The 14417-nt window shown below is 52.7% G+C and overlaps 6 protein-coding genes across 6 annotated transcripts in view; 2 read left to right on the top strand and 4 right to left on the bottom strand.

Moving 5' to 3' along the window:
- Positions 1-518: 518 nt before the first annotated feature.
- Positions 519-2840, bottom strand: PpBr36_01569 (uncharacterized protein; the record flags this gene model as incomplete). The annotated part of the gene is made up of 2 exons (XM_029888754.1): positions 519-1915; positions 1994-2840. 2 exons carry the CDS (start codon positions 2838-2840, stop codon positions 519-521), a joined length of 2244 nt encoding a protein of 747 aa, XP_029752294.1.
- A 686-nt stretch (positions 2841-3526) lies between these two features.
- On the top strand, positions 3527-6335 carry PpBr36_01568 (uncharacterized protein; the record flags this gene model as incomplete). The annotated part of the gene is made up of 4 exons (XM_029888753.1): positions 3527-3694; positions 3775-5641; positions 5704-5889; positions 5959-6335. 4 exons carry the CDS (start codon positions 3527-3529, stop codon positions 6333-6335), a joined length of 2598 nt encoding a protein of 865 aa, XP_029752293.1.
- A 703-nt stretch (positions 6336-7038) lies between these two features.
- Positions 7039-8637, bottom strand: PpBr36_01567 (uncharacterized protein; the record flags this gene model as incomplete). The annotated part of the gene is made up of 4 exons (XM_029888752.1): positions 7039-7133; positions 7259-7805; positions 7965-8366; positions 8494-8637. 4 exons carry the CDS (start codon positions 8635-8637, stop codon positions 7039-7041), a joined length of 1188 nt encoding a protein of 395 aa, XP_029752425.1.
- Positions 8638-9033: 396 nt separating this feature from the next.
- PpBr36_01566 (uncharacterized protein) lies at positions 9034-9807 on the bottom strand (the record flags this gene model as incomplete). The annotated part of the gene is made up of 2 exons (XM_029888751.1): positions 9034-9445; positions 9572-9807. The coding sequence occupies 2 exons, from the start codon at positions 9805-9807 to the stop codon at positions 9034-9036; spliced, it is 648 nt and encodes a 215-aa protein (XP_029752289.1).
- Positions 9808-11104: 1297 nt separating this feature from the next.
- On the top strand, positions 11105-12634 carry PpBr36_01565 (uncharacterized protein; the record flags this gene model as incomplete). The annotated part of the gene is made up of 1 exon (XM_029888750.1): positions 11105-12634. The coding sequence occupies one exon, from the start codon at positions 11105-11107 to the stop codon at positions 12632-12634; it is 1530 nt and encodes a 509-aa protein (XP_029752290.1).
- An 817-nt stretch (positions 12635-13451) lies between these two features.
- PpBr36_01564 (uncharacterized protein) overlaps positions 13452-14417 on the bottom strand; it is a gene marked incomplete at both ends in the record, with an annotated part of 1401 nt that continues 435 nt past the window's right edge. The window contains 3 exons of the mRNA XM_029888749.1: positions 13452-13787; positions 13911-14059; positions 14161-14315. Coding sequence (XP_029752426.1) covers positions 13452-13787; positions 13911-14059; positions 14161-14315 — 640 coding nt within the window. The remainder of the gene's footprint in view (positions 13788-13910; positions 14060-14160; positions 14316-14417) is intronic.

Raw genomic sequence — 14417 nt, 5'->3', positions numbered from 1 at the left:
GATTGGAGTTCTGGTTTTTTTTGTCCCCTTTCCTCTTTACACCTCATATGCAATAATAGCACAAGATACCCATGTATACACATAGACACTTATATTTTATGCACTGGCAGGACTCCTTGTTTACGCCCTCTTTTGTTCCCATGCCGTAGGAACCAAACCTATTCAGTTTTAAAGGGTGATGATTATAACATGACAGCACAACCACGCTTGTACATTCAACTACCTAATCATACTCGTATCGCTTGCTTCAAGACATGCTGTAAGCAGATTGTTGCAAGGTACTGGCCTATTCAGTGACCTGGAATCCATCAACGTGAAGAGCAAGTGCCCAATTTTGAGAAAAAAAAATATCCATACACCAAAGCCCATTTCCGAAAGCAGACCTAAACTCCAAACAATGCATGCATGCACCATTATGCAAATGCAAAATCAAATTCCCACGCCCAGGCTGGTACAATGTGATAGTTATCCCACAAATAAACCAAAAGTAAAAACTCCATCATGGCGAGCAATCCGCGCTAAAACTCGTCCTCAACTTCATCCTCATCAAAATCCGTTTCCACACTGGCCCAGCCCCAACCCCAGCGCTGACCACCGGTCCAGCCGCCACAGCGCAGTTGTTTTGCCTGTTCGCGGTCCTCGGCCCAGACGCGGGCCGTGAAGTCGTCCGACGCCGAGACCAGGCGGCCGTCGCGGGTGAAAGAGACCGATGTCGCCTCCTTACCGTGACCGTGGATCAGCGCGGTGCCGCTGGTATAGATGGGCGTCGTCTCGCCGGGGCGCGGGGCCAGGTGCTTTGTGTTGGCGGGGAAGCCCCAAGATCCTTCGTCAGTCCAGGCCTTGTCCTGTTTGGGGTTGGTGCCATCCTTGACCGATGATGACGACATGGGGGCTGTTGGCTGGGCGTGCAGGTAGCGCTCGTCCGTGGGGAAAAGTACAGGCGTGCCGTGACCACTGCCTACGGCCAGCAGCTCGGAGCGGCCGTCCCGGGCGGGGCGGATGGCGCATTTGACGAAAAAGGTCGGCGAGGTGAACAGCGCATGTCGGAAGCCGTACAGCGGAGCGAGTCCCTGGTGGACCGCCGCGTTCCTCCGAGGCAGGGGGTTGTGGCGCTGCTCCAGCTCGGGGACGTGGCCCAGAGCCATGTGCGCCGTCGAGTAAGCGTATACAGTGTTGTCCTTGCAGAGGGCGTATAGGCGCGCTCCGTCGGTGCCGAGGGTCATGGAGCTGATGCCCCAATTGCGGGAGGCCTTGTGGCTAGGTGGAGGGGCGACGCAAGATAGGGGCTTGCTTGCGTTGTTATTGGCTTCGAGCTGGTGGCGGATGGCGCGAATGTCCCAGAGCTTTATTGTAGCGTTTGCCTCGCACGACGAGATCACCAGATGCTCCTTGCCAGCAGGAAGAAACTCCAGGGCTGTCACCACGGTCCGGGATGATTGGGAGTTGGAGGAGCTCTTGGTGGCCCAGGGTACCGTGGAGCCCGAAACAAATGTGTTCCATGGCGGAATGTTGGCAACGCGAAGGTAGTCCTCTTCGTCCACGGTGCCCTGGCTCCACTCGCTGTAGCGACTGTTTTTGCACCGAAGGTCCCATATTTGCACGATGCCGTCACGGGTACTGGTTGCTACGACATTGCCGACGCCCTGGCCGGGCTGAAAACGGATCGATTTTGCCGAGCTACCGCAGTCGAGGAGTGCCAGGGGCTTCTGGGTCATGGTGTCCCAGACGATGCCAGACCGGTCGGCCGAGGCAGTAGCTGCTCGCAAATCATCGGACGACAAGGCGACATCGGTGACGGCGTTTCCATGCGCAGTCCATCGAAGGTGGCACTTTTTGAACCCATCATCGCCGGGAGTTTCAGTGTCCAGTAGGCGCACCTCGCCCATGTCGTCGCCGATGAACACCATGTTGCTTGCTGGACGAATACAGGAAAATTAGTAATCAGCGCCATATAGTAGCACAACCAAGGACAAAAAGAGATTCGGTGACTTACTGTTGCATGCTGCCTGTGAAAAGATGGTTCCCCGAGCCTGACCTGGCCGGGCAACGGCAGTTGTGTCGTGAACATAGTCAAAAGATGAGCAAAAGTGTGCAGTTTGGTGTCTCCAGTCTAGCACAGGATGTGCCAAGTCGAGAATATCAAAAGCTCGATCTATGTCCCCTAGTTCCCTTTGAAAAATTTGAGAAGCAGTGCTTCGATGGCTCGATAGGCTCCTTTGGACAGACTCAGGGGTGCTTGATATAAACTCGGGAGCGTCCTGGGATTTTTGACTCGAGCTAACGTTCAGGAGATCTGGACCAAGCACCCTATTTTGCCGCTTGATGTCACGACCAAGCTCGGCAGAATCAAAGCCCGAAACAGCCGCTATCGGACGTTTGTTGGTTGCAACCCCGGAATCCATGGATACGTCTCTGTCGCCATCGAGGCGGGATGGTAACTGTTGGTCCACTTCGTTAAGGGAGGCCTTGGTTATGTCGTTGAGGGCACACCTGACAGCTGGGACTTTTCGTTGACCGTGAAAGAATCTCGTGAACCTCCGGGGGGTTACCGAGGGCGGCTTTCGTTCCTTGTTCTTGTTGTTGGATGATCGAGTGGCGGGGGCTGCACGAACCAATGTTGGTGATGTTGAAGGACCGAGGTCGGTAGGTGAGCTTAGAGCGGGTGTGGTTGCCCAGTACGTAGGACTGCTGCTGTTGACGATGCCTTGAAGCTTTCTAGGTGTCCTTGGCGGCAAGCCTTGAGGCTTCTGAACTGTTTGTGTGAATGAACCAAGTCCGGTGTGGTTGATCCTGCCCTCGCAGACAGGACTGCTTGGGGGAGGAGTAGCTTGCTGGAACATTGTACCTGAGACGTATGGGAGAGAGGGATGTTGGGATAGTATACGTCTCAGCGGGCCATAAGGACAGAGATGCAAAAAAAAAAAAAAAAAAAGAATTCAACAAATAATGAAGTAAAGCAGCGGTGGATGCAAAATTAATCAAATCGTCCGGAACAATTGTCGATCGGGTTCAATTGGGGCTTGTAGAACAATGTGCAAGATGATGGTGCTCAGAGCTTTGCAGGGGAAAGAGGAGCCCCCACGCCTTTTCAGCGTTCATCAGTCGTGACGTGCTCTGTCCACGCCACACGCAAATTCGCGGTGCAGACGCGATGTACCGCGACACAACTTTGCTTCCTACCCCACTTTTAGGTTTAAGTGGTTTCTTGGCGCTAGCTCCAGTCCCAGCATCTCCCCTGACCCCTGTAAAGTTCTTTTGACCCTTGGCCGGTAGCGGGGATCCACCGTACAAAACGGCTGGCAGCTAAGCTCTTATCAGCACGTGAGGCTGTCGCGGCGATCCATTATCGAGGACCCTTGTCCAAAAAAAAAAAATCAGAAGTCGGGTTCCCTCCGCCCTGTCGCCGACAATTATTGCGCGGAGGGGCTGGACCAAGTTCTGTGCATACCCGTCCCGACTATTGATCAACAACTGGACATCGGGTCAATTTCGCCAGTTCGCGACGATTCGCGGCAACTGAGTGATCATGGCTATTCAAAAGAAGCACGGAAAAGGTCGTCTTGACAAGTGGTACAAGCTCGCCAAGGAGAAGGGATACCGCGCTCGTGCCGCTTTCAAGTTGATACAGCTGAACAAGAAATATGGCTTTCTCGAGAAGAGCAAGGTCTTGCTCGATCTTTGCGCAGCCCCTGGCGTTAGTATACCCCCGCGAACTATTTGATAACAAAACAGAAACGATGAATATCACCACTAACCAAACCTTGCGGTATATAGTCATGGTGTCAGGTGGCTGCCGAGGTCATGCCGGTCAGCAGCTTGATCGTCGGAGTCGATCTTGCGCCCATCAAGCCGATACCCAAAGTAATAACCTTTCAGAGCGATATTACCACCGAAAAGTGCAGGGCGACGATTAGACAGCATCTCAAGACGTGGAAAGCAGACACGGTTCTACACGATGGTGCCCCCAACGTCGGTACCGCTTGGGTGCAGGATTCTTTCAACCAGGCCGAGTTGACACTGCAAGCCATGAAGCTGGCCACCGAGTTCCTGGTTGAAGGTGGAACGTTTGTTACAAAGGTCTTCCGCTCCAAGGATTACAACTCAATGCTCTGGGTCTTCAACCAACTGTTCGAGAAGGTCGAAGCAACAAAGCCGCCGTCGTCCCGTAATGTATCGGCCGAGATCTTCGTCGTATGCAGGGGCTTCAAGGCGCCCAAACGCATCGACCCGAAGTTCCTTGACCCCCGCGCCGTATTTGCCGAGCTGGCGGATCCCACACCGAACAACGAGGCCAAGGTTTACAAGCCTGAGATCAAGAAGAGAAAGCGTGATGGTTATGAAGAGGGCGACTACACGCAATACAAGGAGATTCCGGCTTACGAGTTCATCCAGTCTACCGACCCGATCGCTATTCTGGGCAGCACCAACCGGTTGAGTCTGGAGCAATCAAAGAACGGCGATGTTGCTCTTGCTGTGTTGGATAAACTGCCAGAGACGACAGATGAGATCCGCACATGCTGCGCCGATCTGAAGGTGTTGGGAAGGAAAGAATTCAAGTTGCTTCTCAAATGGCGTCTTGCCGTAAGGGAAAAGCTAGGTTTCCCCACCAAGAAATCCGTCAAGAAGGAAGAGGAGGCCGCTGCTGCTGCCGCTGCCGCCGAGGAGGTTGCCAAAATCGAGTCCATGGACGAGGAGATGAGGATACAACACGAGTTGGAAAAACTGAAAGAACGCAACAGCACCAAGAAGAAGCGGGAACGGCGCAAGGAGAATGAGCGTAAACAAAAAGACATCGTTCGCATGCAAATGCACATGGTTGCGCCCATGGACATTGGTGTCGAGCAGGCGGGTCCGGAAGGTGAAGACGCCATGTTCGCTCTCAAAGCAGTCGAAAAGGGAGACATCATGCGAAGGTTGGTCAAGGGGAAGATGGTTGTTACCAGCGAGGCGGACGCGAAAAAGGATCGCGACAGTGGTATCGGATCATCGGGTGAAACGGACGATGAGAGCGACGAAGAGCTTGACCGCCTGGAAACCGAGCTTGATGAGATGTACGACCAGTTCAGGGAGCGCAAAGCTGCCTCTGACGCCAAGTATCGGGCCAAGAAGGCTCGACAGGCGCGAATTGGAGATGGCGAGGACGAATGGGAGGGCGTGTCCGACAACGAGAAGGCGGACGAAATCAGCGACGACAGCGAGCTTGAGGAGGAAAGCAGTGGTGATTCGGATGATGAAGACGATACTGCCCCGAGAAAATCTCTATTGACAGACCTCGACAGCACCCCTTCAGACAATTCCGGTCTATCAAAACGCGCTCGGGCTTTCTTTAACCAGGACATATTCAAGGAGCTTGACGACGATTTGGATGAGCCAATGGACGAGGATATTCGGGCCGCTCTGGCTGGAGACGACGATGATGTCGATATGGAGAACACAGCATCCAAAGCCGATTCCAAAAAGACAAAGGAAAAGGCTGCAGATAAAAAGACGGCCAAGAAGGCTAAGAAGGCCGCTCAAAAGACACAGCAAGCCAAGGACGATGATTCTGACGACGACAGCGATGGTGGTTTCGAAGTTGTCAAGAGCGGTAAAGAAGACGACTGGGAAGACGAGGAGAAGCGAACCAAGGACGGCAGGTTAGGTGAGTACAACGTCAACGCGGTTCGTCTCTCATCGTCGAAGTGCATACTGACATTCAATTAGACATCGATATCATCACGGCAGAAGCCATGACCCTGGCCCATCAGCTTGCCACGGGTCAAAAGTCTTCACATGATCTGATTGATGACGGCTTTAATAAGCACGCATTTAAGGAGAAGGAGGGCCTGCCAGACTGGTTTTTGGACGATGAATCAAAACACGACAAGCCTCAAAAGCCAATCACAAAGGGTAAGTCTTACTTTCCAAACGCCTAAAATGCCAAGCTATGCGACTAATCTTTCTTTCCCTATTTTGCAGCTGCTGCCGCGGCAATCAAGGAGAAGATGCGGGCTTTCAACGCGCGCCCAATCAAAAAGGTTCGCGAGGCCAAGGGTCGCAAGAAGATGAAGGCCGCCCAGCGTCTCGAGAAGCTCAAGAAGAAGTCTGACCTGCTCGTCAACGAGGAGGGCATGACGGAGAAGGAAAAGGCAGAGAGCATCGCCAAACTGCTGCGCAAAGCGACCAAGAAGAAGCCCAAGCAGGCCGTCAAGGTTGTCGTGGCCAAGGGTGCAAACAGGGGGATTAAGGGCAGGCCGCAGGGCGTCAAGGGAAGATACAAGCTCGTGGACCCGAGGATGAAGAAGGAAATGAGGGCGCTGAAGAGGGTGGCGCAAAAGGCCAAGAAGAGAAGGTAGATGTTATAAAATCTTGGACATGTGTTCACAATTTAATTCATCAACATGTCTGTTGGCTCACGGGTTTTCGTGTGATGTGTCTTATATATGCCTCAGTTCGCTCAACGGGTAGTGCATCCGTGAGTAAGTGATCTAATTGAGCATGAGGTGATTGCAACAAACGGCGCAACGGCCCCATCTCGTTAGGAGCCAGTGGTACCATGGCTGTGGCCATATCACAGCCGAAGGGTTCTTTCCGCTTGCAGCCAGTGTCCCCGCAAGCCGTGCTGATACAAAATGTACTTGGCCGACCCTGGAAGAGATGATGATAGACATACCCAACAGAACCTTAAAATGCTGGTGGACTACTTGTGACCTAGTAAAGGTTCTTTTTGAGCAATGACATGACTCCGCAACGGAGTTGTTACTGGCTCTCTAAACGGTAGTATTCTCTCTCATAACAACGCGTCGGAATTACCGATCTGCCGTTTCGTAAAAAATTAAAAAAAAAAATCCTCTTTCAAACATAGACGCTTCCAGAGCACCGTGAATAATTGCAACATATTTAAATAACAAGGAGATGCCAACATCAACTGCCAGACCACAGCAACGGTCGAGTTCATGGGATTCGGATGGTTTATTAAGTCTCTTGTGTGTTATATTATCATCGACCAAAACCATCTCACCATTAACCCTGCTTGCCATTGGCGTCTCGAGCAATCGGTCATGCCGTTGGCATGGGCACAGGTCCCCCTGGAGAGTCCGCTTTCCTTGCCGTCAGGACTTCGACTCCGGTCTCGGTCACAAGCAGGGTGTGTTCTGTGTGGAACAATCGACTAAGTAAGTACACGCCTACCAATCCCAAGAGATGCTATGAGATATCAAAAGGAAATGGGTCCCCGATCCACCAGTCTGAAATAGACCAGGGGCATGAGCCAACTCACCAAATTGCGCAGACCGCTTTCCATCAATAGTGGTACTGGTCCAGTTGTCGGGCCAGGTGATGTCCCGGTACTTGCCGAGGGCCAACATCGGCTCAATGGTAAACGTCATGCCGGGCTTGCACTCTCCTACGGCCTTGTTCTTGGCGTAATGCGGAATGTTGGGCGGGCAGTGGAAGACAGAGTTGATGCCGTGGCCGACATATGTCCTGATGACGCTGCAGTTCCTGGCCTTTGCGTGCTTCTCAATGACGTTGCCAAACTCGCGGAAGAGGGTACCGGGCTTGACAATCTTGATAGCTTCGTCGAGGGCCTCGCGTGTCGTCTCGACCAGGCGGACGACGTCGGGATCTGCGAGGGCCTTGTCGCCGACGTAGTACGTCTCGTTCAGGTCTCCATGGTAACCTTCGTGGTATAATGTGACGTCCAGGTTCAGGATGTCGCCGTCCACCAGGGGACGCTTGTCCGGGATGCCATGGCAGATGACCTCGTTTAGTGACGTGCACACTGATTTGGGGAAGTGGTTGTAGTTGAGTGGGGATGGGTAGGACTAATGGTTCAAAGAGGAACGCCATCAAGTTAGCACACAGAACAAGCGTTGCCTGAGCAGAGTGGCGATGCTTTCGCAAGGTGCGGATAGCAAGAGATATGCTCTCTTGTGATCACCACCGGCTTGCCAGAGAGCAGAAGAGGATTGATGGTGGCGCACATTCCGTTCGATACACGCCTCGTGGACGATCTTGTCAATCTCGTCGGTCGTGATACCCGGTCGGATGGCGGCGGCGGCGATGTCGAGAACCTCGCGCGCAAGACGGCAGACCTTGCGCATGCCCTCCTGCGCCTTGGCGTCGAGGCACTCGATCTTGTTGGAGCGCACGAGGGAGCGGCCGTGCTTCGGGATGCCGTCGCCGGCGTAGTCGGGGTGGGGGATCGAGGCGGGAACTTTTCGGCGTTCCGACAGCGGGTAGACTGGGCGCAGGGGGCCTGAGAAGTTGAAGGCCGGGAAGGGATTGAAGAGACCGGTTTCTGGATCTGGCTTAGAAACGACCTTTGGAGGGAAGAGGTGGCTCAAAATACTGTTTTCTTGCTTGTGGGTAGCCTTGTGCGTTCCCTTTACTCGAACAAGCCCGGCATGGCGGTTCCCTGGTCAGCACTCGCTCGTCCGATCGTGGCAGGCAGGGTCCGGTTCTGGCGCGACCGCCGATGCAAATACATCATGGGATATTTGGGATACTCACCCAGTTCTTCTTGAAGCAGTCTTGCGAGCAGAAGTAGCTGTCCTTGATGCCCAACTTCAGGCAAGTTGGGCATTGCAGCGAGCCGGCTTCGTTCTCGCAGTCGGCGCCGAGACACTTGCGCTTAGGGGGCGGTTCGGCAGTCATGGCGGCGGCGATCGAATACAGAGGAGCGGAGTGCTGCGGGTTGGTTAAATTTGAACAAAAGAAGATATGGGGAAAAGAGAGTTTATCAGAGGAGAAATTGTCTTCTTCGGGGTTGTGCAGTCAGTTATTTGTAACCTCTCGTAAAAAGGAACGTTCGGTCACCCGCGCGTGTGTTGATCATAGCTCACGCCCTTTGCGTCTCGTCAAAATTGTTTTTCAAAAAAAAAAAGGAGCTGCGGGTGCTGATTACACCGCACCAGACCCTGCAAACGCGCCATTCCCCCACCTTCGCCTTGCACCCCACCAAAAAAAAAAAAAGACTCTTCCCTCCAAACAAGCGCGATTATTCCCGGGACGATAAACCCGAACCCTCCGTCCCTTCCTCTTCATTCATCATCAAGCGGTGGCCAACGCTTTGCCAATCAAAGCCTTTGTCCTCTCACTCAAATCCATGGCGAGCGCCAGCTCTCGACCGGGCGAGCTCATTTTGGCCCACGTCTTTTGCAAGATGCCTACAACCTTGTCCTCATCGATCTCGGGCTTTCGCTCAAAGTCGTCAAACTGGTCGTCGAGGAAGACAAGACACGCAGTGTCCTCAAGCGCTTGCGCCTCGGCGTCTGCAGCCAGATTTTCCTTGCGTATCAGTGCCGCGATGCGGTCCACCTCTTCGGATGACAGCGGCGGTTGGATCGAGGCGGACGTCGACAGCAATTCTGCCACCTGAGTTGCCGCCTGTGCCTTGAGCTTGGCTCTCCAGGTGAGATAGCCTGGGCGCGTCATGGGATAGCTGCTGCGAGGAATCTCCCATCTAATGCCTCACTCACTCATGCGTGGTAAAGTGAGTCTCAAGAGCCATTAATTGGTAGGCGGGTAAGGGCTGGTAAGGGGTGGGTTGAAGTTTATTCTGGCATGCCATGAAACAGGTTGGGCGCACCTTCGAAAATGTTGCGCTCGGCAGGCAAGCTGCAGTAGTGGTGATGCGTCGGGGCATCTTTTGGCCAGCCATCGGGTCATCTTTTGAGCATAGTCCAGCTCAAAGGGAACATCGGCGCCATCCGCTTCAGCACTCCTTTGTGTGGCCTTTCTCGGATCCTGCGCGTGCGCTTCGTCGATGAGCTGAAGCGCCGTCGCATAGTTGCGTGGCAAGGTCGGCAATGATTCTGATGCCATATTTTTTGCCCTGCGGAATTTTGGTGTTTTGTTCCCCCTTACCACTAAGAATCCTGGCCAGGACGTGATAGTGTGTGTGAGTTTGTTAACTAACGAACCTCCATCTAATCTTAGCATGTGCCAATACTCCCCCATAGTTTCCCAAAATAGATGAGTCAGCCATTAAATAAGTGATGTGATTGGACCAGCTCCTTATAAGTAAGTAGTACACTCTGGTATCCAAGGCACCTATCCTTTCCATATATTCAGAACTGCTGTCAACCTAGAAGTAACTTACCTTCATCAGCAGAGTACCACCGTCTATCGACATGTACTGTTATGGTGTGGTTAGCGTATAGCTAGCTGCCCTGGAGTATTCCCGAGTTGTGGCTGCTGTTCCTCAGGGGGAGGGCCCATATAAGTTGACCATTACAGACATATATATGTCAATGATTAAACCCGAGCATATATTAGGGAGAATGGCCTTTGACTCTTCTCACCAACTTAGCCAAAGGGCAGTTCAGTCATGTATAGGGAGCAGGTATCGAGCGACAAGCTCAAAAGGGGGGAGTGAAATCGCACCCTGCTGGCCCGTGGCCCCTCCTCCATACCTCCGGCCAGCAAACTGCCAGCCGCCAGCCTTTAGCCACCCATCTCACTCTGGCCTCACCTCTGAATTCACGCCAACAAACGCCCGTGCCCTTATAAGTACCAGAAAACGGCATGCTTTCACCGCACCACCGGGGTGCTGGGATTCGTTCCCTGCCCCGGTGGTGCAGTTGGAAGATCTTGGGGCTGGCCCCTGAAGGTCTTCCAGCAAGCGTGGCTGCAGGTTCAATCCTCACCGCGATCGAAGTAAAACCCCTTTGGGGTTTTCGTAACCAGACACCCTCCGGGCTGTCTGGCGAGCTTTTTGTCGATTTTTGTTTCTTCCATTGCTCGAATTTCGTGACTGTAGATAACCACACATATATCATCATCAGTGATACAATTTTGGCTTGCGGCACACCTCACGTCACAGTAGTTATTCACACGTCTAATGGTCCCTCCCGCCATTTTTCCACCCAAAAAAACCTCTGAGCTACTGCTTTCAAACTCGCTGAGGGCCAAGGACTATCCAGCTCTAATCTTTATCGTGATACTGATCCAGCAACCTTTTTGCCTGAACAATCTCTTGAACCTCGCAATTCCCGCTTCTCGTGCTTCTTTTCATTTCTCTGCCCTGTGTATGTTTCTTTTTCTGTTACCTATTTCCTAATATCACCTCATCCTGTAACCCCCAGACAGAAGATTTTTTTTTAACTCTTTCATCCCGAAGATGGCCCCCGACAAGAATGCAAGAAGCTACAAGCTTCATGTCACCAACGCCTTTTCTGGTCAACTACTTCTTGTCTCCAAAAGGAGCAAGCCACAATCACCTGCCAAAGGAGAACAACCCGCCGCCGACAGCCTCAGCATCGTTGTCAACGACTCTGGTAGCGAGATGCAGTCGATGGACAATACCGATCCTTCGAGCTCCGAGGGCTTCAGCCAAGATGAGGAACTCAAATGTCTCAAAAACATCTGCATAAAAAGCAGCAAGCATGACACAAAAAGCGTCAAAGAGCCAATCAAAAAGCCAGTCGGCATTTTGAAGCCGTCACTGTACGATACCGATGCCAGTGACTCCGATGCAGCCGCCAAGTCTTCCGAGGCAAAGGCTGCTTTGCCAAAGAAATGCAAGAAGAAGCAGAAGAAGAACAAGAAGAAGGCGACAACGGAGACCGAGTCCAGTGTCGCCGAATCAACCGACTCAGTTGACGTGACATCTGGAGAGTCGACATCTGCTTCTAATGGTGAAAGCGTCGCCGCCGCCGCTTCGGACGAGGAGTCTAGCAAAGAAGAAAGTGGCGCCGAGGGGGTTGCCGCCTCAACTGAGGAGACTGACGGCACTCAAATTGCGGAGGATGCATCCATCGACGAGGAGAGCGAAGGAACACAGACCGCCGACGCGCCATCAATCAATGAACAGAGCGACGGGACACAGACAGCCGAGGACCCTTCGATAAATGAGAAGAGTGAAGGCACTCAAACTGGCGACGATGAAAAGCCAGCCGAGGAGGCCAGCTCTACCTCCAAGCCGCCATCGGCGGCGGGTGACGGCTGGACTCCCTCAAAGGATGCCCTCCTCCGCTCAATGAAGGACGGTGGCGAGGCGTGGTCGACGATCGCGTCTGCTATTTCCATGCACAAGAACTCGTGCAAGGCGCGCTGGAAACAGCTTAGCGCAAATGGAGACGGTAGTGATGACAAGAAGGAGCCAGGCGACCAAGGCAAGGACAAGAATGACACCAGTGATGATGTCGGAAAGGCTACAGAGGCCGAGGCTGCGCCTACAGCTGCTGTCGAGCACACCACACTGGCCGACAACAACGTCGTCCCCGGTGACACTACAGCCAATGACGCCGACAACGAGGTGTCTACTGCCGACAACAACAACAACAAGAAGCACAAGCGGAAGAAGAAGGCCAAGCTGTCTGAAAAAGTCAAGAAGATAATGAAAGAGAAGAACATGGCAAAGGCAACGGCCGGCAGTGACGCCGGCGCCTCCTCAGCTCCGTCTGGCGGAGCCGGCCGCACCAGGGTCGCGACGTGGCTCGGCATCCACGGCCCCTATTATGCATCCGTCCAAGTGCCGGACCCCGCGCCCGGCAACGGCTGGACTGCGGAGGATTGTGCCGTTCTGGGCACCCTGGAGCGCAAGCGTCGTGTTGAGCGCTGGCTCAACCTACAGGCCAACTTTTACAATGCTACGGGACGCATGGTCTCTATCGAGTTGTTGAAGGACAAGGTTGGAGACGAGGCATGATGGCTTGGCTTTGTGCTCACTGCGGTTCTGGCTACCGACATCGAAGAGGTTCTGCGCTGATTTAAGCGCTTGAGTTGGGCTTTTGTACTTGACTATTATTGCATGCTAGACTCGATCGGAATTGAGATGGGAAAACAAACATCTGTCCGCGGGGAGCCTGCTTAACGGTCATCTTTCCCCTACTGATATGGATGATTCCAGCTGTTCAGCCCTGAACCTCGCATGGATGCGTGGGTCTTTCGGCTTGGGTCATATCATGGTCTAACGTGTAGATCCGTAGAATTGTGAGCTATATCTCACAACTATATTTTGAATCTGGGAGAGCGTAGACATTCATCGTCACTACATTGTTCTGTCTGTTACTTCAATGCTCTCCTGCGTAGTGTCCATCATGGGTCAGCTTAGGTAGGGGTTTGACAAGAGTGGGATGCGACGTCAGTGCTGGCATTGTCGGGGAGATAGGGATGAGCAACAGTGGTAACCACGACCGTTGTCGCGGATTATCCCTGTTTTTCTCTCTCTTGTGCGCTTTGCTTTACACCATCGGCTTCATCCCGCATATGGACTGATCTGACAAAGGCAGACATTGGGTAAAGCGGCCCGCTGAAATCCATGTCATGCCTACAGTATCCACGTCAGCAGGCAATTCAGGGGTCTTTGGTCATTGACATTGGTCTGAGGACTGTTGCCTACCAATAGTTTACGGCCACGCATATACCCTGTTCGCCACATGATTGAGAAACTTTATGATACCTAAAGTCGACGCATCAGTACGCACTAAAAAGAAACAAACATTTGTTTTATCTTGTCGAGACACTCACCACATGGCCGGGAGGTACATCATATCACCAGGCTCAAGTGTCACTCTCATGGGTCGTGCAAGCTTTGAGTAAGGCGTTGCTTGCTCGTCTGGTCTGTCGACATCCCAAATGGCGAAGGGAACCGCGGCATTGTCACCATCGTCAAGTTGCAGTTCAAGGCCGCAGGCGGTTGCAGCAGTTTTTGTGTCACCACCACCGTCAGGGTCGCTGCAAGATTTCCTCGCATAAGTCGCCGGTCTCAGACGTTGCTCGTTAACGCAGGGGTGACATAACGGCGGCAAGAGGACAAAGTGTTTCCGGCCGAGGATTTGGACGTAAATGTTCTCATAGTTCTAAGCACAAAAAAGTTGGAGTTTAGGTTTGGTTTTTTTTTTCTTGTTCCCCTCATCCTCGGCTCGGCAATAAAAATGTCATGCATAGTAGGTTGAGGTGTTCAAGAGTACCGAGCAACTTACATCTTTGTGCATGGCCGTTACGGACCGTGAGTTACCAATCCACAGGTTGATGGCCTCGGGCTCACGGCCAAGCGCAATGCGCGCAAATGGAATATCACGTTGTACGTGGCTGAACAGGGTGGAGTATTCATGTCGGAGGTTGTCATTTTCTATTGTTCAGTTGATTGAGCTAAAGCCTCCTAGTGATGAGTGAGACGTGCAGTAAACGACGGGACAAGGCTCTGCAGGGGGCATGGCAGGGTAGGCTCACGGGTCTGGGCATATCGTATCTCGTCGTCATGATTTACTTGATTTTTCTCTTGGCGTACGATAAAGTCTATGAAATCGCCAAAAGCCTGGTTCTCTTCCAACGGCTTGGCAAACACTAAACTGCCGTCTAATAGTTTTGTCGGGGCATCGGCATTCCTGGAGGGGGGAAAGGGTTTCAAACGCACATCAGCCTTGTACTGTAAAGGTCCCTCTTAGCGCACATAAGAAGTACGTTTTTTTTTTTTTTTTGTGTGTGTG

This window comes from Pyricularia pennisetigena, chromosome 2, assembly GCF_004337985.1.
Source record: "Pyricularia pennisetigena strain Br36 chromosome 2, whole genome shotgun sequence".
NCBI lineage: Eukaryota > Fungi > Ascomycota > Sordariomycetes > Magnaporthales > Pyriculariaceae > Pyricularia > Pyricularia pennisetigena.
Note: the sequence above shows the minus strand (reverse complement) of the source record. Positions and strands in the feature narration are given on the sequence as shown.